The following is a 24,314-nucleotide window of genomic DNA, read 5'->3' on the forward strand; positions in this document are numbered from 1 at the left end:
CAACGCATTATTTTTCCCGCAAAAAAAGAACAGGTTAATGCATTGTTTTGCATATGGAAGCAGAGCGATACAACAAGATAGTTGCAGCAGTAGTAGTATTACTATCTCCTTCGATAGATGAACTGGAGGTCGGACCATCTTCAAGGAGGATCGGTTTCGATTCTTGGCAAGCACGGCCCTGCATGTAACAACAGCTCAAGGACCATGAAAACCTCACGTACACAAACCTGGGACTACATTGTCATTTTTCTTCACTAACAATAAAAGAACAAGAATAACCAAACTACAACTTGCTGGGACTGATACACAACAAATAGCAAACCTTGCCTTGAAGAAACACACGGTTGGAAGCATGCCTACCCCCCTGACTGTACTGAACTGGATGTAGTTTCATCAGGGTGTCCGGATCCCATCATCGTCAGAGATTCAGAGCTTGGAGAATTCCAGCCGTTACAGAACCTTAATGGTTTGGGACTAAGCACTTCTCCAAAGGTGATGATTTATGCGGGGGCTTATGCTGAAACTGAAGGAGCTCAATCTCACAATTCATCTTGTTGAGGCTATATATATCTGCATGCAGTCTGGGCGCTATTGATTTTGGCTCCCAGCATCTCTCCTGCCTTGCTCTTGTCAATTTCATGATACTCCTAGCGGCGGCGCTGCGCAGGGTGCGGGAGCAGCTCTGCCTTTCGTGCTCTCCCTCGACGCGAGGGATTGGTTTTGTCGTGGGTGTGGCAGGGAGCGGCGGCGGCGCTGGTGAGATGCGCTAGGGCATCGAGGAGAAGACTCGATGATTTTGGACCGGAGGATTTTTTTTTTTTGCGTGCGTGGGGGTGGGGGAGGGGACGGAAAAAATCAGCGAAAAAAAACCGTGACGAACAAAAACCAGAGAAGAGAAGGTGGGACAAAAAAAACCTGAAAGCAAGACTACCAACTGCTCCATTATGCTAGCGCTGTTCTTGTGGACATGGATCAAAAATCAATCTTCTTCGTAGGCAAATTAATCACTGAGCAGCTGCGGTCTATATGAAGTTATGAACACACGACAGCAGCGCCCGTCAAAACACACACAACACACACACGACAGCAGCGAAGCAAACAAGGGTCATCTAGGAGATGGCCGCCTCCGCCCAGGCCAGTGAGGAGTCCCTGACGGACGTGTCGACGCCTTCCTCGAGGATGGCCCCGATCATGTTCATGGAGGGCCTCCGCGACGGCTCGGCGTCGATGCACAGGTTCACCACGTTGCAGATGATGCCCAGGCTCTCCTGGCCCACGCTCCTCAGCTTCGGGTCCACCAGCTTGCCAAACTCCCCCGCCTGCTCCAAGTGCTTCCTCGCCTGAAACACACATCTCATCCATCATTCTCAAGAATCATGCGTACCCCGTTCGTCCGGAAATACTTGTCGGAGAAATGAATAAAAATGTACGATTTAGTTCCATAGTTCTGTGGTAGATTTTTCATGCTGCTGCTAATCCTGAGTTCTCTTGATTCAGGAAAGAACACCTACCCAGTTCACCAGGTCGTCTGTGTCCTTGGAGAGCGAGGCTCTGCCGCTGATCAGCTCCAGGAGAATCACGCCGAAGGCGAAGGTGTTGGCCTGGACGTCCATGAAGCGCACGTGCCGGGAGTCCACGACGCCGTTGGAATGCCCGCCGCCGCCGTTCACCACGCAGCCGGAGCTCAGGAGGGGTTTGCCGACGAGACCCCTCCACCTCTCGAAGTCAATTATCTGCAGAATCAAAACCCATTTCAGCTCAGCTGTTTAACATCTTGCTGTCAACCGCACCAAAGACGCCATGCTCCAAGCACCAACAGGCCGACCTTGGGCGAGAAGTCTTCCGTCAGATAGACGGAGCTGGACGCCAGCGCGGCGACGGCGAACGGCGGCTGCAGCTCGGTGTGCAGGTGTCTGAGCACGCGCGCGATGCTCAGCGCTATCTTCATCCGCCTCGGCCAGGATAGCTGACACCCTTCCACATCTGAGAGCACACGACAGACACCCAACCAACAAGATTCAGTCATATATATATGTCACCTTCTCAAATGCAGCAAGATTACAAAGCTTTCAGTACCGCCAAAATCTTACCGTGGAGATGCTCGTAGAGCGTCCCGTTCGACGGGTACTCGAAGACCACCATTCTCGAGAAGGGATCGGACGACTTGCAGTATCCCACCATCTTCCCGGCATTTTCGTGGCTCAATCTGGCCACTTCTACCACCTGAGGGTCCAAGACACCAACAGATATGGTCAAAGAGGCGTGTAAAATCTTTGGCATCAGTGTCAAGCTGGAGAGCAATCAACTCACCTCCTTCTGAAAGTAAAGCTCGACGTAGTTCGTCCAGTAGTGCACCGAAGCGGACATCGACACGACGGCGATCTCCCGGCCGTCCTTCATGGTCCCCTTGTACACCACCGTCTCCTGGGAAGACCCAATTATGTTGCTGAAGTCTTCGCAGGCCTCGGCGAGCTCCTGCCGGCTTATTTTCGGCACATTCCCCAGCAGGTCATCATCTGCACAAGCAAAAAGAAAAATTGTAACTAAAGCAGTACACACTCCAATATTTGTCAGTGAGAAGACAGACACTGACCAATTGAGATCACGTTGTTTTCCTTCCAGCTTAGCGCTCTTGTCCATGGAACACCTCTCCTGGAGGACCTATCTTTGCGTCTTCTGAGGCCAGCGATGGCACAGAGCGTTAAGATGGAGAGCACTGAAACTCCTGTGACGACTTCCACGATGAGGAGCCACAGTGGCTGTATCACTCTTCCTCTCTGCCCATCTTCACCAATACTGGTGTTGTTATTGTCCTTGCCTGCATCCATGCTGTTTCCACCTGTAATTATGACTCAATATACTCACTCACTGCTCAGAAAAATTAAATTACAGGCGGAGACTTAAAGTAAGTCTAAGCAATCCAGTATGATTATAAAAATGTGTTCTGGTATGTCAGTAAGAAAAGTAGGTATAGACCATTTTGAGTTATATCTTATTGCTAAAATGCACAGGTCAGTTCTGATCTGCTTCCCGCAGCGCTGAGGTATAAATATCTGACAGAAAAAATGAATACTTGGAAAAACATGGATACACTGGACAAATACCCAAGAAGATTAGGACAAGAGATCAAACTAAGGGACAAAGGGATGAATGTGATAGAAAGGGTCCAAGAAGGAAGCGAACAAAGTGGCAAATTTCTTCTCTTTGTTTTAGCAAAGCGTAACTAACATTCCCACTACCCCAATAGGTCCCATGATCTCATTCGCAGCATAGGTCCTACTTTTCTAATGTCTACTAATTTTGAACAGGCAATTTTTAAGTTCCTATGGCCGCACCATCAATGGCCTCGAGCCCCAAAGCTTAACACCTTTTTACTTTTTGAAGATGAACAAATGGCTGTGAATATTCTTCAGTCTAGCCTAATGCCCTAGTGCAGTTGTTCCTTTAACAAATACTGCAATAAGAGAACTGCTAGATGTATCTGTCCACAGGTAATATCTACATGCTCTTGTTGAATTACAGAAACTCAGCGGCAAACAGAATTTTTTTTAATAGAATCATGGTACTGAGAATAGGATTAAACTTCATTAGACCGTACATTCCCAGTCAGGACGGTTCCTTGTGTCATTGTTGTGGAAGCAATTTCCTACCATGCTTGATCTGTTGAAATACTGTAAAACAGGTAAGTTCAGATAGACTTAACCGAAATGCAAGCCACAAAAGAAAGATGTACCTTTGAATATGCCCCAAGCACGCAGGAATACTTCCAGCTAAAAGGTTATTTGAGAGGTCTATATCAGTTAGCTGAGCTAACTTACACAAACCAACCTGATCTTCTTTCTTGGTGGACACCCTGAAAGAAGAGCAATCACAATTTCATATTCATATGCAATGTCCATTGATGCCCACACAGAAGAAGCATATCTGCTAAAGACTTTTTTGGCAACATGGTCACTGTATCTTGTCTCATCCTCCAGCTTGTTTCGAAACGATAAACCATATCGACATCTTCTCTTACTACTATTGTGAAACAGCATCAGTGCTGATTGATGCCGACTTCTTAACTAAATAGCTTTATTGTGTTCAAAGGAGAAGAGACGTGCTTCGGCGCCCTTTCAGAATTCAGATCATGCATGCTGAAAACAGACATTTGGTTTTGAAGACTCTGAAAGACTGAAACAGATGCACTTACATGATGGAATCATTGCTTCCAGGAATAGTCCCTGTGAGGCTGTTGTTGCTCAACCGTAGCTCCTTGAGGTTTGCCAACTTGCCGAGCTCAGGAGGGATGGCACCACTCAACTGATTCGCGTGAAGGTCTCTAGGGCATAAGAGAACATAAGAGTTATGAACATGGAAATAAAAGTTTACATAAATAAAAGTTGATCACAGCTTCTGGCGTAGTACATTGTTGTGATGTTTTGCATGTCACCGGCCTCACTTGGAATGGGCCCCTCCAGTTGATTTGTGCTGAGATTCAGCACTGTGAGGTTCTTTAGCTTGCCGATTTCTCTCGGTATCGAGCCCGTGAATGCATTGTGATCCAATATGCTGCAAGAAGTTCATCAGGCCTGTTACTTTCAGTTGCTTGCAGGCGAAGTACATGTTGTAAAAAAATGACGGTTACAAGCACATACAGTTTTTGCAGAGAAGTCAAGGATCCAATCTCTGGTGCGAGGAACCCCGAGAGAGATGAGTTTGACAACTCCCTGGACAATGAGTTGCAGCGGGACATAAGCCAATTTACTTACAATGAGAGAAGAACATCAAGTTTGTCAACATATAAAACATATAGTAACTGCAATGCTGAACTTTCTTGGTTAACGTGAGCAAAGCATGCGTACACAAAACTAACACATGTATCTTATTTGACTTTGGACAAGTAACACTTGGATTTTCCTCACAAAAAGAATCAACACTTGGATTTTCCTCACAGAAAAAAACAACACTTGGATTTGAAGATTGTTTTGTGAAAACTGAGAATTCCATTGGCTTCTGCGGGTGGGACCACAAACCCACCGGGTCAGTTTTCTGTAGGTGCTTCTATGGTCAACTGAAGATAGGAGAGAGACACACAGTAAAAGTAGGTAAAAAAATGATGGTAGCTTTCAGCTGGATGTCTCATTGTGCTGTCGGAGACTTTTCCATGGAAAAACTTTGGACGCATCATTCTGTCCTGCTGTTGGCCCAGAGAGTCTTCTTCTTCTACCCCCGGATTGTTCCATTGGACTAGAGAGCGTGCAGCAAGAATTGTTCATATCGTTTCTGATAATAAACTCTGAAAGAGTCGAACAAGCACAGAGAAAGGGCAGCCAGAGATATGCTCAAGAAACGGCGCACTCGGCTCCTTCATCTTGCAGCAGACTACTGGCGTAACAAAAAGAGGAATTAATAGAAGGGATTCTTACAGAGCCACCACACGGCCGTCGGAGAGCGAGCACCAGACGCCGGACCACCAGCAGTGATCCGGTTCGCTGGTGTTCCAGTTGGAGAGCTCGGCGCGAGGGTCGTCGTCGATGGCTCGCTTGAAGGCGAGGAGCGCACGCACTGCACGCCCGCCCGGAGCAAGGACGAGGCAGCGGCAAGCAGTCAGCCACTGAAGAACACGCATGAAAAGCAGAAGAAAATATAAGAGAGCCAAGGGCAAAGGCAGCACCGTCGTCTGAGACGGAGGGCTCGGAGGCGGAGTCGGAGGGCTCAGGGGCCGGGGCGATGGAAGCGCAGCAGCCGAGCCCGAGCGCCATGGCCAGGAGCGAGACCCCGAGCAGCAGCCTCGCCATCGTCGTCGTCGTCGTCGTCGCACCACGTAGTGCTTTTCCTAGAGCAGATGCCAGAGGAGGGCCTGTTCTTTTCACGTGGTAGTCATCTCTAGAGCCCCGTGCGTTCACTCGAGTTTGTAGGAGTAGAAGAAGAAGAAGGGGGGCGAGGAAGTTGCACTTAACGGCCACGCCAAGCAGTGATGATGGCCTATACTCCAACAGGAAGACCAAACCAAACCACCGTGTACATTAATTAACTATATTTTCTCCGATCCATATTACTGATTGCTTAACAGATATATTTAGCACTGAAATACGTTTAGATACATCTGTTTCAGCAACAAGTAAGTAATATGGATCACAGAATACATTAAGTAACTTGGCCACCCCTACATGCGTAGCGTAGCTTACGTGAGAATACGGGGCACGCCCGTACGTTCGAGCGTGCACCACTCCACACACGAGCAACGCTCCGCAATCTCCCGCACAGCACGGGAGCACAAAACTTGCTAGATTCAACTTGTACCGGCGCGAACTGCAGCAGATGCGAGAAGAATCGGTCACGAAAGCTCGGAAGTACCACGTACTGCTGTACCGTCGATCGACCGGGACACGCGCCCAACTCGACTCGAGCGAGCGCCGAATTGTCATCGTTACGTGACGCTGATGCCTAAGCTTCACCAGAGCTCTGAAGTTCAAGTTTATCCGTATGAAATATCTAATGCGATTCCAAGTACCAGTTCAATCCTGGGTTGGGTTGCAAGGCAGGGCACGCTCCTCCCCTCCCTAAAAACGCACACGCGCGCTGAAGGCGACGTGCCGGGAGACCACGACATGTAAATCTGCATAAGATAAGATATGGTTTCGTTCGGTGTCATGGCCCGGCCGGGCTGCTTCTTGGGTTGTTTCCTTGCGACTAGCCGTACCTGGCTATTTGATTGGCTGATTTTACTAGGCATAATGACGCAAAAACCTTTGGAAGAGAGTTGGTGCACCCACTATTAAGAAAGTTACGGGGATGCTTCATTATTCAAGGGGAGGGGGCACGCGTCACCGGGTTTGCATGATTTTGTCAGCGGAAAAAGGTCAAGAGCAGGGGGCGCCATCATATGCCGTAACCAACCAAAATGTTATTAATAATTGTATGGTACACTGATTGACTAACTCGGAAGAAGCATGCATCCCCATGTCCTGCAGATCGATTTGATTTAGGACACATGCTTGTTTCGTTTTCGAAGAAGAAGAAGAAGAAGAAGAAGAAGAAATGTGCAGTCTTTTCGCTCTTTCCGGTGGTCGACGCATGCATGAATTCAGGTGGGGTTTCAAGTTTGATCCCTTCCAAATATGCACATGGTACAAGACCGGTGGAATGGAATCAGCACTGAGTGGAAATGGAGATTGCTTAGCTTAAAGATGGCCTGAAAGCGAGCCCCTGATGCTTCCAAGCAAATCAAGATCAGGTACTAGAAATGATGAACCCTGTGGGTGCAGAATATGGGACGGGAGTGCAGCAGCCTTCGGGCGCAAGCTTGTCTTATGAGAAAAAGAGGGGTTATTTTTCTTGTTACGTCGCGTCGTGCGGTGGTCTTCATTGTCTAGCAAACAAATTTGTCCACAAACACATGGATGAGAAAGTTCAATGAACTAGGTCTGCAAGGAAAGACGGTGTTCAAGATAACAGGATGTTGGTACTTGGTCTCTCTCCTGCAGGTTCGGTCCTCTTAACATTATATACTACTCCACCTTCGGTCTTCTTATTGAATTAAGAATGTGATGATATTTCGCAGCCCTTCTTCCCACGCGTGATGCAAATGAGTTGCACTCGTTCTTCTAGGAATAAGATTGTGTCCCGCTTTATAAATAAATTCACACCGCTGAACGATACATCTCCCTTATATTTCCCACCCTTTTTACCGCTTTGATTTGGTGTATGGTCCATGTTGTCACCCACAATGAGTATCTAAAATTATTTGGAAACTGGTTGGTTGATACGAACAAAAAGCTTATCCTTGTAAGGGTTTGTGCCTTTCTTTGGGCAATTTGAAATTGCCAGAATGATTGTATTTTTTAACAGGTCTCTTTTTTTTAGTTTTATGCAGGTTATTTTCAGAGTCACCATATTGATCTGTATGTGGTCATCACTTCAGCGTGTGACACCAGGAAGCTCATGGCCTTTGGTTGCAATCGTTTAGGGATGGTTGCACAAGCGTTATTCAATCGGTTTGACTGCATGTCACTAATAGTTTTTTTTTGCGGGAACACTAATAGATTATGTGGTTAAGACATGTAGTATTTCTATTGTACCAAGCGGTTGTGGTATTTTTCTTTTTTGGTCGTGTTAGTTGATAATGTGTACTTGTCGAACCTCTTCATTTTTATTTAATAAAGATGGTTGTGTGCACCATGATGATGCAGATGCCGGGATCTTCCCCTTTTTGAAAAATATACAGCCAAACGAGACGGGGTTGAGGAAATTCTTTTATGAAGCAGATAGGAAAATCAAACAAAAAAAGAGGGTTACGGAAAAGGCATAGATAGGACGTGCAGGGACGAACCTCAAGCATTGTCATTGGTGTTGACTGATGTGACGTCCCGAAACCGTTGCGCCAGGTGTCGTCCAGTTATTCGCTGTTGTTGCCTTGTCATTTGTTTGCGTGTTGCATTTTGCCATGTCATCATCCGCATTGCATCATCATGTTTTCAAAACCTTGCATCCGTCCGGGTTTCCCCTAGTTCCGTCCGTTGTCCGTTCTGAGCCCAGACACACTTGCACGCGTCCGCCGCATGTCTGAAATAGTATTTTATAAGTGACCAGAAAATGTTCTCGGAATGGGATGAAAGTTGGCGTGCGGTGTTGTTTTGTTGTCAGTAGGCTGCCTGCCAAGTTTCATAGCGTTCGGAGTCCGTTTGATGCCCCAACGGATAACTATAGCGGCAGTATAGCTGGTCTTATCGTCGGACGTTTTCGGTCTCCGGAAATCGTGCCGGGCTGCATCTCTCCCCTCTTCTCTCAGACCAACCCGCTCTCCACAGTCCACCTAGGCCCATGCCTACCCCTCTTTGCACAGTGCATCGGACCTCCTCGCGCGCGTCCGGAAGTTGTCCCGAACCCGACCCGAGGGAGTCGTCACCGTTGGGTCCGGATCATCCCCAGACATCTACAAAACATCTCCGTTTTGTTAATTGGACTCCCTAGCTATTTATTCGCGACCGTCCGTTTTCCGATCAGAGGGACCGAGGTAGCCCCTAACAAAATCTGTGAGGTATATATAGTCCATCCTTAGTCATTTTGGACAAACCCTAAAATCTAGGGACTTTGTCCCGTCGAGCCGCCGCCACCTACCGTATCTTCCTCGGGATCCAGATCCATCCACTCTCCCTTGTTTTCCCCAGCGAGCCAACCACCGCACCACAGCCGCGCAAATCCCGCAGCGCCCCTCCTTCTCCTACCCGAGACATGCCTCGTCCCTGGCCCCTCCTCGTCTCGTCGTCCGACGACCAACGCCGCCGCCGGAAACCCCCAGGCCAGTCCCTCGCGCGCTGCCCTTAATCTCCTTCTTTTCTTCTCCGCGTCCCTGCTCAACTCCCTCTTGTTTCTCTCTGTAAAGAAACCGCCATGGACGCCCGAGACGGCGACCTCAACCTTCAGGCCACCCGGTCGGGCCCCTGCTTCCTCGATCGCCCGATCCCCCCTCACGCCCGAGCCGCACAGCAGACGAGCGCCCCGATGCAGCGCTCGACCCCGCGCTCGTCTTCCCGCTCGGACGGCCGCCTCGCCGGCATCCCAGGGCCCGAGCTCCGCCGCGCCATCGCTCGAATCCGCCGCCCTTCGTCAAGTCCGCGACCCCGTCACCTCCATCTTCGTCGGAGCACCGCCAGACCAGCAGTGCCGCTGCGCCCAGGCTCCACCGCCATGGCCGCCCCTTGGTTCTTCGCGTCGCGCCCGACCTCCTCATGTGCCGCCCGTGCTTCTTCCCCAGGCGCCTGAGGCCTGCCTCTTCTCCCCTTGATCCTGAGTTGATCATGAAGCTATCCGAGGCCCGCATCACCCGACGACCGGTGCCGTTGCCGCCGTGGCCTCAAGCCGCCCTCGACCTCCTCCGAGTGCCGCCGCCTTGGCCTCCAGCTCCGCCTAGCCGCTTGCCTTCCTCGCCTGCATCTCACCGGTTTGAGCGGCCGCTGCATCGCCTGGAGTCGCTGTCTTGAGCTTGCGTTGGTTTTCCCCAAAGAGGAAGGGATAATGCAACAGAGTAGCATAAGTATTTCCCTCAGTTTTTGAGAACCAAGGTATCAATCCAGTAGGAGGCCACGCTCAAGTCCCTCGTAACTGCACAAAACGATAGCTACTCGCAACCAACGCAATTAGGGGTTGTCAAGCCCTTCACGGTCACTTACGAGAGTGAGATATGATAGATAGAATATTTTTGGTATTTTTGGTATAAAGATGCAAGGTAAAAAGTAAAAGCAAAGTAAATAGCAAAACAATATAAAAGTGATGGAGATTGATATGATGAGAATAGACCCCGGGGCCATAGGTTTCACTAGTGGCTTCTCTCAAGAGCATAAGTATTCTACGGTGGGTGAACAAATTACTGTTGAGCAATTGATAGAATTGAGCATAGTTATGAGAATATCTAGGCATGATCATGTATATAGGCATCACGTCCGTGACAAGTAGACCGAAACGATTCTGCATCTACTACTATTACTCCACTCATCGACCGCTATCCAGCATGCATCTAGAGTATTAAGTTAAAAACAGAGTAACGCCTTAAGCAAGATGACATGATGTAGAGAGATAAATTCATGCAATATGAAATAAAATCCATCTTGTTATCCTCGATGGCAACGATGCAATACATGCCTTGCTGCCCCTTCTGTCACTGGGAAAGGACACCGCAAGATCGAACCCAAAGCTAAGCACTTCTCTCATGGCAAGAACTACCAATCTAGTTGGCCAAACCAAACGGATAATTCGAAGAGACTTGCAAAGATAACCAATCATGCATAAAAGAATTCAGAGAAGATTCAAATATTATTCATAGATAGACTTGATCGTAAACCCACAATTCATCGGTCTCAACAAACACACCGCAAAAAGAAGATTACATCGAATAGATCTCCACGAGAGAGGTGGAGAACTTTATATTGAGATTCGAAGAGAGAGAAGAAGCCATCTAGCTACTAACTATGGATCCGAAGGTCTGAGGTAAACTACTCACACTTCATCGTAGGGGCTATGGTGATGTAGAAGCCCTCCGTGATGACGGCCCTCTTCCGGCGGAGCTCCGGAACAGGCCCCAAGATGGGATCTCGTGGATACGGAAAGTTGCGGCGGTGGAATTAGGTTTTTGGCTCCTGTTCTGATTGTTTGGGGGTACGTGTGTATATATAGGAGGAAGAAGTACGCCGAAGGAGCAACGAGGGGCCCACGAGGCAGGGGGCGCGCCCTAGGGGGGGGCGCCCCCCACCCTCGTGACCGCCTCTTTTGTTCCTTGGAGCAGGGTCCAAGTCTCCTGGATCACGTTCGGTGAGAAAATCACGTTTCCGAAGATTTTATTCCGTTTGGACTCCGTTTGATATTCCGTTTCTTCGAAACACTGAAATAGGCAAAAAACAGCAATTCTGGGCTGGGCCTCCGGTTAATAGGTTAGTCCCAAAAATAATATAAAAGTGGAAAATAAAGCCCAATATAGTCCAAAACAGTAGATAATATAGCATGGAGCAATCAAAAATTATAGATACGTTGGAGACTATCAGGCATCCCCAAGCTTAATTCCTGCTCGTCCTCGAGTAGGTAAATGATAAAAAGAGAATTTTTGATGCGGAGTGCTACTTGGCATAATTTCAATGCAAATCTTCTTAATTGTGGTATGAATATTCAGATTAGAAAGATTCAAGACAAAGGTTTATATTGACATAAGAAATAATAATACTTCAAGCATACTAACAAAGCAATTATGTCTTCTCAAAATAACATGGCCAAAAAAAGTTATCCCTACAAAATCATATAGTCTGGCTATGCTCCATCTTCCCCACACAAAGTATTTAAATCATGGACAACCCCGATGACAAGCCAAACAATTGTTTCATACTCTAACTTTTTCAAAACTTTTTCAATCTTCACGCAATACATGAGCATGAGCCATGGATATAGCACTATGGATGGAATAGAATGGTGGTTGTGGAGAAGACAAAAGAAGAAGATAGTCTCACATCAACTAGGCGTATCGACGGGCTATGGAGATGCCCATCAATAGATATCAATGTGAGTGAGTAGGAATTGCCATGCAACGGATGCACTAGAGCTATAAGTATATGAAAGCTCAAAAAGAAACTAAGTGGGTGTGTATCCAACTTGCTTGCTCATGAAGACCTAAGGCAATTTGAGGAAGCCCATCATTGGAATATACAAGCCAAGTTCTATAATGAAAGATTCCCACTAGTATATGAAAGTGATAACATGAGAGACTCTCTACTATGAAGATCATGGTGCTACTTTGAAGCACAAGTGTGCTAAAAGGATAGTAACATTGTCCCTTCTCTCTTTTTCTCTTATTATTTTATTATATATTTTTTATGGCCTTTCTTTTTTTATTTGGGCTTCTTTGGCCTCTTTTTTTTCGTCCGAAGCCTCATCCTGACTTGTGGGGGAATCATAGTATCCATCATTCTTTCCTCACTGGGACAATGCTCTAATAATGATGATCATCACACTTTTATTTTTCTTACAACTCAACAATTACAACTCGATACTTAGAAAAAAATATGACTCTATATGAATGCCTCCGGCGGTGTACCGGGATATGCAATGAATCAAAAGTGACAAGTATGAAAATTATGAACGGTGGCTTTGCCACAAATAATATGTCAACTACATGATCATGCTAAGCAATATGACAATGATGGATGTGTCATGATGAACTAGATGATGAAAAGTTGCATGGCAATATATCTCGGAATGGCTATGAAAATGCCATAATAGGTAGGTATGGTGGCTGTTTTGAGGAAGGTATATGGTAGGTGTATGATACCGGCGAAAGTTGCGCGGTATTAGAGAGGCTAGCAAAGGTGGAAGGGTGAGAGTGCGTATGATCCATGTACTCAACATTAGTCATAAAGAACTCATATACTTATTGCAAAAATCTAGAAGTTATCAAAGCAAAGTACTACGCGCATGCTCCTAGGGGGATAGATTGGTAGGAAAAAACCATCGCTCGTCCCCGACCGCCACTCATAAGGAAGACAATCAATAAATAAATCATGCTCCGACTTCATCACATAATGGTTCACCGTACGTGCATGCTACGGGAATCACAAACTTCAACACATGTATTCTTTAAATTCACAACTACTCCACTAGCATGACTTTAATATTATCACCTCCATATCTCAAAACAATTATCATGCTTCAATCTTTTTCTTAGTATTCAACACACTCAAAAGAAAGTTTCACAAATCTTGAATACCAAGCATATTATTATTAAGAAAATTACCATGCTATTAAGAGACTCTCAAAATAATTTAAGTGAAGCATGAGAGATCAATAGTTTCTTTAAAACAAATCCACCACCGTGCTCTAAAAGATCTAAGTGAAGCACATAGAGCAAAACTATAACTCTCAAAAGATATAAGTGAATCACACAGAGCAAAACTACTTAGCTCAAAAGATATAAGTGAAGCACATAGAGTATTCTATCAAATTTTAATTCATGTATGGCTCTCTCAAAAGGTGTGTACAGCAAGGATGATTGTGTTATACTAGCAAACAAAGACGCAAATAATACAAGACGCTCCAAGCAAAACACATATCATGTTGGTGAATAAAAATATAGCTCCAAGTAAAGTTACCGATGGAAGTGGACGAAAAGAGGGGATGCCTTCCGGGGCATCCCCAAGCTTTGCCTTTTTTGGTGTCCTTGGATTATCTTGGGGGTGCCATGGGCATCCCCAAGCTTAGGCTCTTGCCACTCCTTGTTCCGTAATCCATCAAATTCTTACCCAAAACTTGAAAACTTCACAACACAAAACTCAAAATAGAAAACTCGTGAGCTCCGTTAGCGAAAGAAAACAAAAGACCACTTCAAGGTACTGTAATGAACTCATTATTTATTTATATTGGTGTTAAACCTACTGTATTCCAACTTCTCTATGGATTATAAACTATTTTACTAGCCATAGATTCATCAAAATAAGCAAACAACACACGAAAAACAGAATCTGTCAAAAACAGAACAGTCTGTAGTAATCTATAGCTAGCGCAAGATCTGGAACCCCAAAAATTCTAAAATAAATTACTGGACATGAGGAATTTATCTGTTAATCATCTGCAAAAATAATTAACTAAATAGCACTCTTCAAATAAGAATGACAGCAGTTCTCATGAGCGTTAAAGTTTCTGTTTTTTACAGCAAGTTCAACACGACTTTCCCCAAGTCTTCCCAACGGTTCTACTTGGCACAAACACTAATTAAACACAAAAAACACAAACAAAACAGAGGCTAGATAATTTATTTATTACTAAACAGGAGAAAATAGCAAAGAATAAAAATAAAATTGGGTTACCTCCCAACAAGCGCTATCGTTTAACGCCCCTAGCTAGGCATAACGAGCAAGAATAGATCTAGGTATTGCCATCTTTGGTAGGTAATCCATAAGTGGCTCTCATGATAGTTTCATATGGTAATTTTATTTTCTTTCTTGGAAAGTGTTCCATGCCCTTTTTTAATGGAAATTGAAATCTAATATTCCCTTCCTTCATATCAATAATCGCACCAACCGTTCTAAGGAAAGGTCTACCAAGAATAATAGGGCAAGAAGGATTGCAATCTATATCAAGAACAATGAAATCTACGGGCACATAATTCCTATTTGCAACAATAAGAACATCATTAATTCTTCCCATAGGTTTCTTAATAGTGGAATCCGCAAGATGCAAGTTTAGAGAGCAATCATCAAAATCGCGGAAATCTAGTAAATCACACAAAGTCTTGGGAATAGTAGAGACACTAGCACCCAAATCACACAAAGCATAAAACTCATGATCTTTAATTTTAATTTTAATAGTTGGTTCCACTCATCATATAGTTTTCTAGGAATAGAAACTTTCAACTCAAGTTTTTCTTCATAAGATTGCATCAAGGCATCAACAATATGTTTGGTGAAGGCTTTATTTCGACTATAAGCATGTGGAGAATTTAGTATGGATTGCAACAAGGAAATACAATCAATTAAAGAGCAACTTTCATAATTAAATTCCTTGAAATCCAATATAGTGGGTTTAGCAACATCTAGATTTTTATTTCTTTCAATCCCACTTTCATCAATTTCATCATTAAGATCTAAATACTCCGAATTTGTAGAACACCTTCTAGGTAAAGGAAGATCATATTCAGTTTCATCAAGATTCATATTGCAAAATAAAGATTTAATTGGAGACACATCAATAACTTTTAGATCTTCATGTTGATTTTCATAGGAATTGGAAGAACACGCTTTAATAAAGGCATCTTTGGAAGCACGCATCCTAGCGGTTCTTTCTTTACACTCATCAATTGAAATTCTCATGGCTTTAAGAGACTCATTGATATCATGCTTAGGTGGAATAGATCTAAGTTTCAAAGCATCGACATCAAGAGCAATTCTATCAACGTTCCTAGCCAAATCATCAATCTTAAGCAATTTTTCTTCAATCATAGCATTAAAATTCTTTTGCGAAGAAATAAATTCTTTAATATTAGATTCAAAATCAGAGGGAGTTGTTGTAGGAATTCCCATAATTATTAGAAGGATTACTAGGATATGGCCTAGGATTAAAATTCCCTCTATAAGCGTTGTTACCAAAATTATTCCTACCAACAAAATTCACATCCATAGATTCATTGTTATTCTCAATCAAAGTAGACAAAGGCATATCATTAGGATCAGAAGAAACACTCTTAGTAGCAAATAATTTCATAAGTTCATCCATCTTTCCACTCAACACATTAATTTCTTCTATCGCATGCACTTTTTTATTTGATGATCTTTCAGTGTGCCATTGAGAATAATTAACCATAGCATCTCCTAAAGTGATTTCCATAAAAGTACCTCCCGCGGCCGAATCTAAAAGATTTCTAGAAGAAAAATTCAATCCGGCATAAAAATTCTGTATAATCATCCACAAATTCAAACCATGAGTAGGGCAATTACGTATCATTAATTTCATTCTCTCCCAAGCTTGTGCAACATGTTCACGATCAAGTTGTTTAAAGTTCATAATATCGTTTCTAAGAGAGATGATCTTAGCGGGAGGAAAATACTTAGAGATAAAAGCATCTTTGCACTTGTTCCATGAATCAATACTATTCTTAGGCAAAGACGAAAACCAAGCTTTAGCACAATCTCTAAGAGAAAAAGGAAATAGCTTCAATTTAACGACATCGTTATTGACATCTTTTTTCTTTTGCATATCACATAAATCAACGAAGCTATTCAGATGAGTAGCGGCATCTTCACTAGGAAGGCCAGCGAATTGATCTTTCATAACAAGATTCAACAAAGCAGTATTAATTTCACAAGATTCAGCATCGGTAAGAGGAGCAATCGGTGTGCTAAGGAAATCATTATTATTGGTATTGGTGAAGTCACACAATTTAGTAGTATCTTGAGCCATCGCGACAAACAAGCAATCTAACACACGAGCAAACAAGAGCAAACGGGCAAAAGAGGCAAACAGAGAGGGAGGATATAGAGAGAGAGAGGGCGAATAAAACGGCAAGGGTGAAGTGGGGGAGAGGAAAACGAGAGGCAAATGGCAAATAATGTAATGCGAGAGATAGGGATTGTGATGGGTACTTGGTATGTTGACTTTTGCGCAGACTCCCCAGCAACGGCGCCAGAAATCCTTCTTGCTACGTCTTGAGCTCGCGTTGGTTTTCCCCGAAGAGGAAGGGATGATGCAGCAGAGTAGCGTAAGTATTTTCCTCAGTTTTTGAGAACCAAGGTATCAATCCATTAGGAGGCCACACTCAAGTCCCTCGTACCTGCACAAAACGATAGCTACTCGCAACCAACGCGATTAGGGGTTGGCAAGCCCTTCACGGTCACTTACGAGAGTGAGATCTGATAGATAGAATATTTTTGGTATTTTAGGTATAAAGATGCAAGGTAAAAAGTAAAAGCAAAGTAAATAGCAAAACAATATAAAAGTGATGGAGATTGATATGATGAGAATAGACCCGGGGGCCATAGGTTTCACTAATGGCTTCTCTCAAGAGCATAAGTATTCTACGGTGGGTGAACAAATTACTGTTGAGCAATTGATAGAATTGAGCATAATTATGAGAATATCTAGGCATGATCATGTATATAGGCATCACGTCCGTGACAAGTAGACCGAAACGATTCTGCATCTACTACTATTACTCCACTCATCGACCGCTATCCAGCATGCATCTAGAGTATTAAGTTAAAAACAGAGTAACGCCTTAAGCAAAATGACATGATGTAGAGAGATAAATTCATGCAATATGAAATAAAATCCATCTTGTTATCCTCGATGGCAACGATGCAATACGTGCCTTGCTGCCCCTTCTGTCACTGGGAAAGGACACCGCAAGATCGAACCCAAAGCTAAGCACTTCTCCCATGGCAAGAACTACCAATCTAGTTGGCCAAACCAAACGGATAATTCGAAGAGACTTGCAAAGATAACCGATCATGCATAAAAGAATTCAGAGAAGATTCAAATATTATTCATAGATAGACTTGATCATAAACCCACAATTCATCGGTCTCAACAAACACACCGCAAAAAGAAGATTACATCGAATAGATCTCCACGAGAGAGGGGGGGAACTTTATATTGAGATTCGAAGAGAGAGAAGAAGCCATCTAGCTACTAACTATGGATCCGAAGGTCTGAGGTAAACTACTCACACTTCATCGGAGGGGCTATGGTGATGTAGAAGCCCTCCGTGATGACAGCCCTCTTCCGGCGGAGCTCCGGAACAGGCCCCAAGATGGGATCTCGTGGATACGGAAAGTTGCGGCGGTGGAATTAGGTTTTTGGCTCCTGTTCTGATTGTTTGGGGGTACGTGTGTATATATAGGAGGAAGAAGTACGCCGAAGGAGCAACGAGGGGCCCACGAGGCAGGGGGGCGCGCCCTAGGGGGGGGGGGGCGCCCCCCACCCTCGTGACCGCCTCTTTTGTTCCTTGGAGCAGGGTCCAAGTCTCCTGGATCACGTTCGGTGAGAAAATCACGTTTCCGAAGATTTTATTCCGTTTGGACTCCGTTTGATATTCCGTTTCTTCGAAACACTGAAATAGGCAAAAAACAGCAATTCTGGGCTGGGCCTCCGGTTAATAGGTTAGTCCCAAAAATAATATAAAAGTGGAAAATAAAGCCCAATATAGTCCAAAATAGTAGATAATATAGCATGGAGCAATCAAACATTATAGATACGTTGGAGACGTATCAGTCGCTGTGCCCTGCCGCCTGCTGCCTCCTCTGCTTCGCCTGCTCGCCGCTGTTCTGCTTCTCGCCGTGCCCGCTGCGCCCCTGTCGAGCTGCTCTACTTTGCCTCTGCTCGAGCAGGACGACCCCGCCCCGCGTCTCGTCTGTTCTGGCACGAGCGCACGAGCGCGTTGACCACGCTGGGTGTGCCTCGACCTGATCCAGCAAGCGGGCCGGCCTGCACGGCCTCCTCCCTACTGACTGGGCTTGGCCCATGGTGAGATGCCTTCCCCCAGCGCCTGTTACTGATGCGCCAACCAGATCCGGCCCGTATCGTGTTTTATTTTACATAGAACGTTTTCCTATTTTCCTAGAGAACGTCAGTTTTGCAGAAACACCCTTGAACTTCATGCATATTTTAACTCACAAACTAAGCATCACATGTAAAAACTTAATATATGAAACTTGCTTAGAATTTTGTGTAGATTAATAATTTGCCATTTTCATCTATGTTTAAAATGCTTAAAATTTTGTTTGTTTAAATTTTGCCCTTGCCATGCAAAAATGCTTTATTTCATAACTAAATAACCGTAACTCGGAATTTAATAAACTTTATATGTAAATGGGGTTGAAAAATGCCTAGTTTAACATGGTGACATTGCTTTGCATGTTTAACAACTCAAAAATATGGTTTAGGGAAGAACAGTACCAAACCTAAAATATGCACATGAGGAGTTTCCGGACTTGTTGTTTTGTTGTTCCGGCCTCATTTAAACTTGCCTAGATAGGTAGTTTTCATATGCTTCACCCCTTGTCATGTTAATCAACACTTAATATTGCTGGGTACCTAAATGAGAGAGAACTAAATAAGTGACGTGGTGTTCCGTCAATATGCAACGGAGTTGCATATTGACCTCCACTTAATTTGTAAGATTGTTTGTGCATTTTTGCCATGCCATGCCTCATTAAACCGGACATGCATCATACTTGATTGTGCATCATGTCATGATTATGTGATGGTTGTTTACCATGTTGTTTGCTTCTTTCCGGTGTTGCTTCTTCGGGTTGGTTCCGATAACGTCGCGTTTGTGAGGATTCGTTCGACTACGTCCGTTTGCCTTCTTCATGGACTTGTTCTTCTTCCTTGCGGGATCTCAGGCAAGATGACCATACCCTCGAAATCACTTGTATCTTTGCTTGCTAGATGCTCGCTCTATTGCTATGCCTATGCCGCGATACCTACCACTTGCTATATCATGCCTCCCATATTGCCATGTCAAGCCTCTAACCCACCTTATCCTAGCAAACCGTTGTTTGGCTATGTTACCGCTTTGCTCAGCCCCTCTTATAGCGTTGCTAGTTGCAGGTGAAGATGGAGTTTGTTCCTTGTTGGAACATGTTTATTGTTGGGATATCACAATATCTCTTATTTAATTAATGGCTTAATGCATCTATATACTTGGTAAAGGGTGGAAGGATCGGCCTTATGCCTGGTGTTTTGTTCCACTCTTGCCGCCCTAGTTTCCGTCATACCGGTGTTATGTTCCTTGATTTTGTGTTCCTTACACGGTTGGGTGTTATGGGGACCCCTTGACAGTTCGCTTTGAATAAAACTCCTCCAGCAAGGCCCAACCTTGGTTTTACCATTTGTCTCACCACCACCTACTTTTCCCTTGGGAGTCGCGCTCTCGAGGGTCATCTTTATTTTAAGCGCCCCGGGCCAGTGCTTGTCTAAGTGTTGGTCCGAACTAGAGTCCTTTGCAGCGCCACCTCGGGAAAACTTGAGGGCTGGTTTTAGTTGTACGGAGCGCTCATCCGGTGTTACCTTGAGAACGAGATATGTGCAGCTCCTATCGGGATGTCGGCGCATCGGGCGGTCTTGCTGGTCTTGTTTTACAATTGTCGAAATGTCTTGTAACCGGGATTCCGAGACTGATCGGGTCTTCTCGGGAGAAGGAATATCCTTCGTTGACCGTGAGAGCTTGCGATGGGCTAAGTTGGGACACCCCTGCAGGGTTTTAAACTTTCGAAAGCCGTGCCCGCGGTTATGGGCAGATGAGAATTTGTTAATGTCCGGTTGTAGAAAACTTGAAACTTAACTTAATTAAAATGCATCAACCGCGTGTGTAGCCGTGATGGTCTCTTCTCGACGGAGTCCGGAAAGTGAACACGGTGTTGGAGTTATGCTTGAACATAAGTAGTTTCAGGATCACTTCTTGATCACTTCTAGTTTGCGACCGTGCTTTGCTCCTCTTCTTGCTCTCATTTGCGTAAGTTAGCCACCATATATGCTAGTGCTTGCTGCAGCTTCACCTCACATACCTTTTACCTACCCATAAGCTTAAATAGTCTTGATCGCGAGGGTGTGAGATTGCTGAGTCCCCGTGACTCACAATTTACTTTCCAAACCAGGTTGCAGGTGCCGATGATACCGTGCAGGTGACGCAAGCGAGCTCCTGGAGGAGCTCGATGAAGATCTCGTTCATTGTGTTGTTTCGTTTCAGTTAATCAGTAGTGAGCCCAGTCGGGGCGATCGGGGATTTAGCATTAGGGGTGGTCTTCTTTTATTTTGGTTCCTTAGTCGGACCTTGATTGTATCTGAATGATTGTAATGCTATATTTATGTATTGTGTGAAGTGGCGATTGTAAGCCAACTCTGTACCTCTTTCTTATTCAGTACATGGGATGTGTAAAAATTACCCCTTTTGCGATATGCCTACACTGCGGTTATGCCTCTAAGTCGTGCTCCGACACGTGGGAGATATAACCGCATCGTGGGTGTTACAACTGACAACAACAATTTTTGAAAATCCTTCGCTATATTTGCACTAATCCCTCTTAATTTGTGAAGATGACACCATTGATGTAGAGCTGACCCCATTAAATCTCTTTTGTAGTTCCGTCAATGGACGCCACCATCTCGTCATCAAGCAAGAACCTGATGGCTTGGTATTTTTTTCACTTTTACAAGAGGGATTTGACGTGGTTTTCATCGAGTTTTTGATATTTCTCGCGTCTTTCTAACGGTAACCTTTCAAGAAAGAAGAAAACTTATTTTCCTCATAATATATTTTTTTGAGCAAAAGAGGGGGCGAGGGCTCTGATTTCATTAACGAAACCATCACCAGTATTTTTTCCTCATAATATACATAAACATTTTTTTGAAAGGAAATTGATCAATATCTCATCAAATAAAGTCAAATGGAGCAACTTCCCTTTCTAGTGAAACTTTACGAGAGTATCCAAATCGCAAGACAGCTCGGGAGGGCATGACCGAGGCGGCCGAGGTGACTAGGAGCTATCTTGTGCGCTCCCGCGGGGTGGCCGGAGCAATGGCTTGACTGCTTCGTGGGAGCGCTCATGGTAGGCGCAGTCTACATAGGGTCAGGGTCGGCAGGGGCGAGAGAAAAGGGTAGGGAAACCTTGGCATCACAGAGTTCTCTCCCATCCCTGAAATGAAAGAGAACTGACAAGGACACAACTATTATCAGCTTGAGCTCAAATGAGCCCGTATGAACAGTAAAATCATAAAAAAATGTTTTTTTAATCTGATTTATTTTTTCTATGAAACATTGACAAAAGTTTTGAGTGCTTGTAAAATTTTATCATGAAATCACATTCTGAAAGTGGTGGTAAAAAATAAAGTAATGCTCCAAAAATGCTATAGTCGAAAGCATTTTTGAAGTGTTGATTTTTTTTTGCTGCGACTCCCACAAATGTCATTTCAAATTGAATATTTGCAGGCTCTTAAAACATTTGTTAAAGTTTACCACATAATTTTTTTAGAATTCTTTGAATGTTTTTTCATCTTTTTTCGAATTTACTGTTCATGCGAGCTCAGTTGAGCTCGTGAGCAGTTGGGGACTTTCCAACTGACAAGTACTAATATCCACCAAGATATGTCATGTTGCAGCAATTTGATCAGGTATACTTATTAGCCGTTGACATTTATGTTTGCCAAGCAACAAAGAAATAGGGAATGAATTGCGAATCCCTGTGGTGATACGAACACACACGTAGATGCATCATCCCACGTGAACTCCCATCGTTGCTTGCAACAACCCACCATTGGGGAAGCTCGACGGTGTCTTCCACCCTCCAAGCGCATTATAATTTGAGTACACCAGCACCTTATAAATCAAATCGACTAAAACACCAGAAGCCTACGAATTAACCAGACAAATGCTCACTTTCACGTTATGAATGGACAAAAGTTACTGTTAGAAGAGAGAGAGAGGGATTGTTATGAAATATGATCGATGTATTATTGAGGCTCAAAGGCGAGTATATAAGTACAAGGCTAGGAAGGCAAGACGCCTGTTCTAAAGATAAGGTAGAAGACAGATTACAAATTCTAGACTACCAAACACATGTAGCCCAAATATATCTCTAACAGTTACAACAAATCAGCCAAAAACTACAGCCGGAGAAGCGGTCGAGGAAGAAGGAACCCCATTCATGATCTGCTCAAGCGTTTTGTCCTTCTCCTCGTCGGTCCACTGTGAGCGCTGCTGCTGCTGCGTCACCGTCTCCCAGTCCCAGTGCCCCTTGTCCCGGACATGCCCCTTCTTGAGCATGGCGACATGGCGCAACGCCGTGCTGCACACTCCCATGACAAACCTGACGAGGTAAACCTGCCTCTCCGTCCCTTCAAAACCAGTCATCACAAACTCCTTGAGGTGCCGGTGCCCACGCATGGCGGGCCGCCACGATATCTCATTGCCGCTGGGCTCCTCTTCCTCTTTGCAAGGCGGCGGGGCAACGTGGACATGGAGGGTCTCGAGGGAAGGCGCCGTCTCAAGGAGGAGGCGCGGCCACGAGACGTCCCAGCACCGAGGCACGTCGGCGACCAGCAGCCGCCGGAGGTTAGGTAGCAGGGACAGCGCCGGCGAGGAAACGGACGGCACGATCCATCTGTCAGGTCCAGTGAACCGAATGATCATGTCCGTTACGTCCGGGATGCATCCCACTAACGAGCCAAGCTTGAGCTACATGCGTGCCGCAAAGTATCGGCGAGCTGTTTCCTCTGTGACACCCATGCACAGGGTGAGGTTGCATTGCCTGAGGTAGGGAAACGAGGTGGTCTCGAAGCGCACTCTCGTGCCCAGGGATGCTAGGCGCTCGAGTCTGGGAAGAGCCCTCGGGCATATCCGTATGAAACAGACGCAATTGTCGACGACAAGCTCCCGCAGGTCTGACCCGGGGGCGTCTACGGTAATGTCCCCATTCCCATTGCCTGCGCTGTAGCAGGAGATGAGGTGAAGCACCTGCAGCTGCGGGCACGAGGTGAAGATGCCCTCGTACGCCGATTCTGGCGTCGACATTGGTGTGTCTTGCATGACGAGCAGGGTGAGCACATTGTGCCCGAGCAACGATGGGATCATGCAGCCTCCAAGCTTGAGGCTTCGCAGGCGTGACGCACAGGGTTCCTCACAGATGCCGTGGCCGGGGAAGGCATGAAAATTTCGGCGTTGCGAGTAGACTGGCTTAGCAACGGCCACGAGATCATGGACCTCCCAAGCATCGATGGCCTTGGAGATGAGCCGGTTGATGCAGTCAGTGTTGTGGGTCGAAAAGAACTCAAGCGTCAGCTTGCTTACCGTCCGGCCGACACCATCTGCCGCTGGGTCTAAGAGACGTTCGACAGAGGTGGTCAAGGCTCGCATGGCGCGGCGCTTGTACCTCCTGATGTGAGGCATGACCTTCTCCATATTAGTCGTGCAGAATTGGTACTTTAAATCTCTTGCCTTGGATTCTCGATGAAGGAGGACCCAGCGGTGGTAGCGCGGCGGGAGTATGTCCCCGACGCTCAAGTCGAGGACGGAGAGCTCGCGGGGCAGGCCGGCCCAGCGCTTAGATAGCACCCCGGCGTCGAGAACCATGCGGGTGTCAAGGCGGCCTAGTATGTCGAGGAGGAGATCGTCGCATAGGGCGCTAATCCGGTCATCGCCGTGGACCGCCACCGCCTGCGGCCGGCGGCGGCGACGGCGCAGGAATCGATCCCTTCTCTCCTAGCCATGAGTGAGCTACCTGCACCTGCGCCACGAATCGTCGAGCTTGCGGTCGCGCTGGCGATTAAATAGAGCCATCGGCATCGACACTGGAATCTTCCCGGAA

At 45.5% G+C, this 24,314-nt stretch overlaps 1 protein-coding gene and 1 pseudogene across 1 annotated transcript; both read right to left on the reverse strand.

Moving 5' to 3' along the window:
• Window positions 1–916: 916 nt before the first annotated feature.
• LOC125528255 (putative LRR receptor-like serine/threonine-protein kinase At1g63430) lies at window positions 917–5,923 on the reverse strand. Its single transcript, XM_048692749.2, has 13 exons — window positions 5,657–5,923; window positions 5,409–5,547; window positions 4,638–4,709; window positions 4,408–4,551; window positions 4,193–4,321; window positions 3,734–3,853; window positions 3,599–3,660; window positions 2,594–2,839; window positions 2,311–2,516; window positions 2,091–2,223; window positions 1,826–1,983; window positions 1,512–1,733; window positions 917–1,340 (listed from the first exon to the last, which is right to left on the reverse strand). Exons 1-13 carry the CDS (start codon window positions 5,778–5,780, stop codon window positions 1,110–1,112), a joined length of 1,986 nt encoding a protein of 661 aa, XP_048548706.2. The 5' UTR covers window positions 5,781–5,923; the 3' UTR covers window positions 917–1,109.
• Window positions 5,924–22,435: 16,512 nt separating this feature from the next.
• On the reverse strand, window positions 22,436–24,292 carry LOC125528254 (uncharacterized; annotated as a pseudogene).
• Window positions 24,293–24,314: the final 22 nt, after the last annotated feature.

The sequence above is a fragment of the Triticum urartu genome, chromosome 2A (assembly GCF_056163025.1).
Source record: "Triticum urartu cultivar PI428250 chromosome 2A, HENAU_Tu73, whole genome shotgun sequence".
Classification (NCBI taxonomy): domain Eukaryota; kingdom Viridiplantae; phylum Streptophyta; class Magnoliopsida; order Poales; family Poaceae; genus Triticum; species Triticum urartu.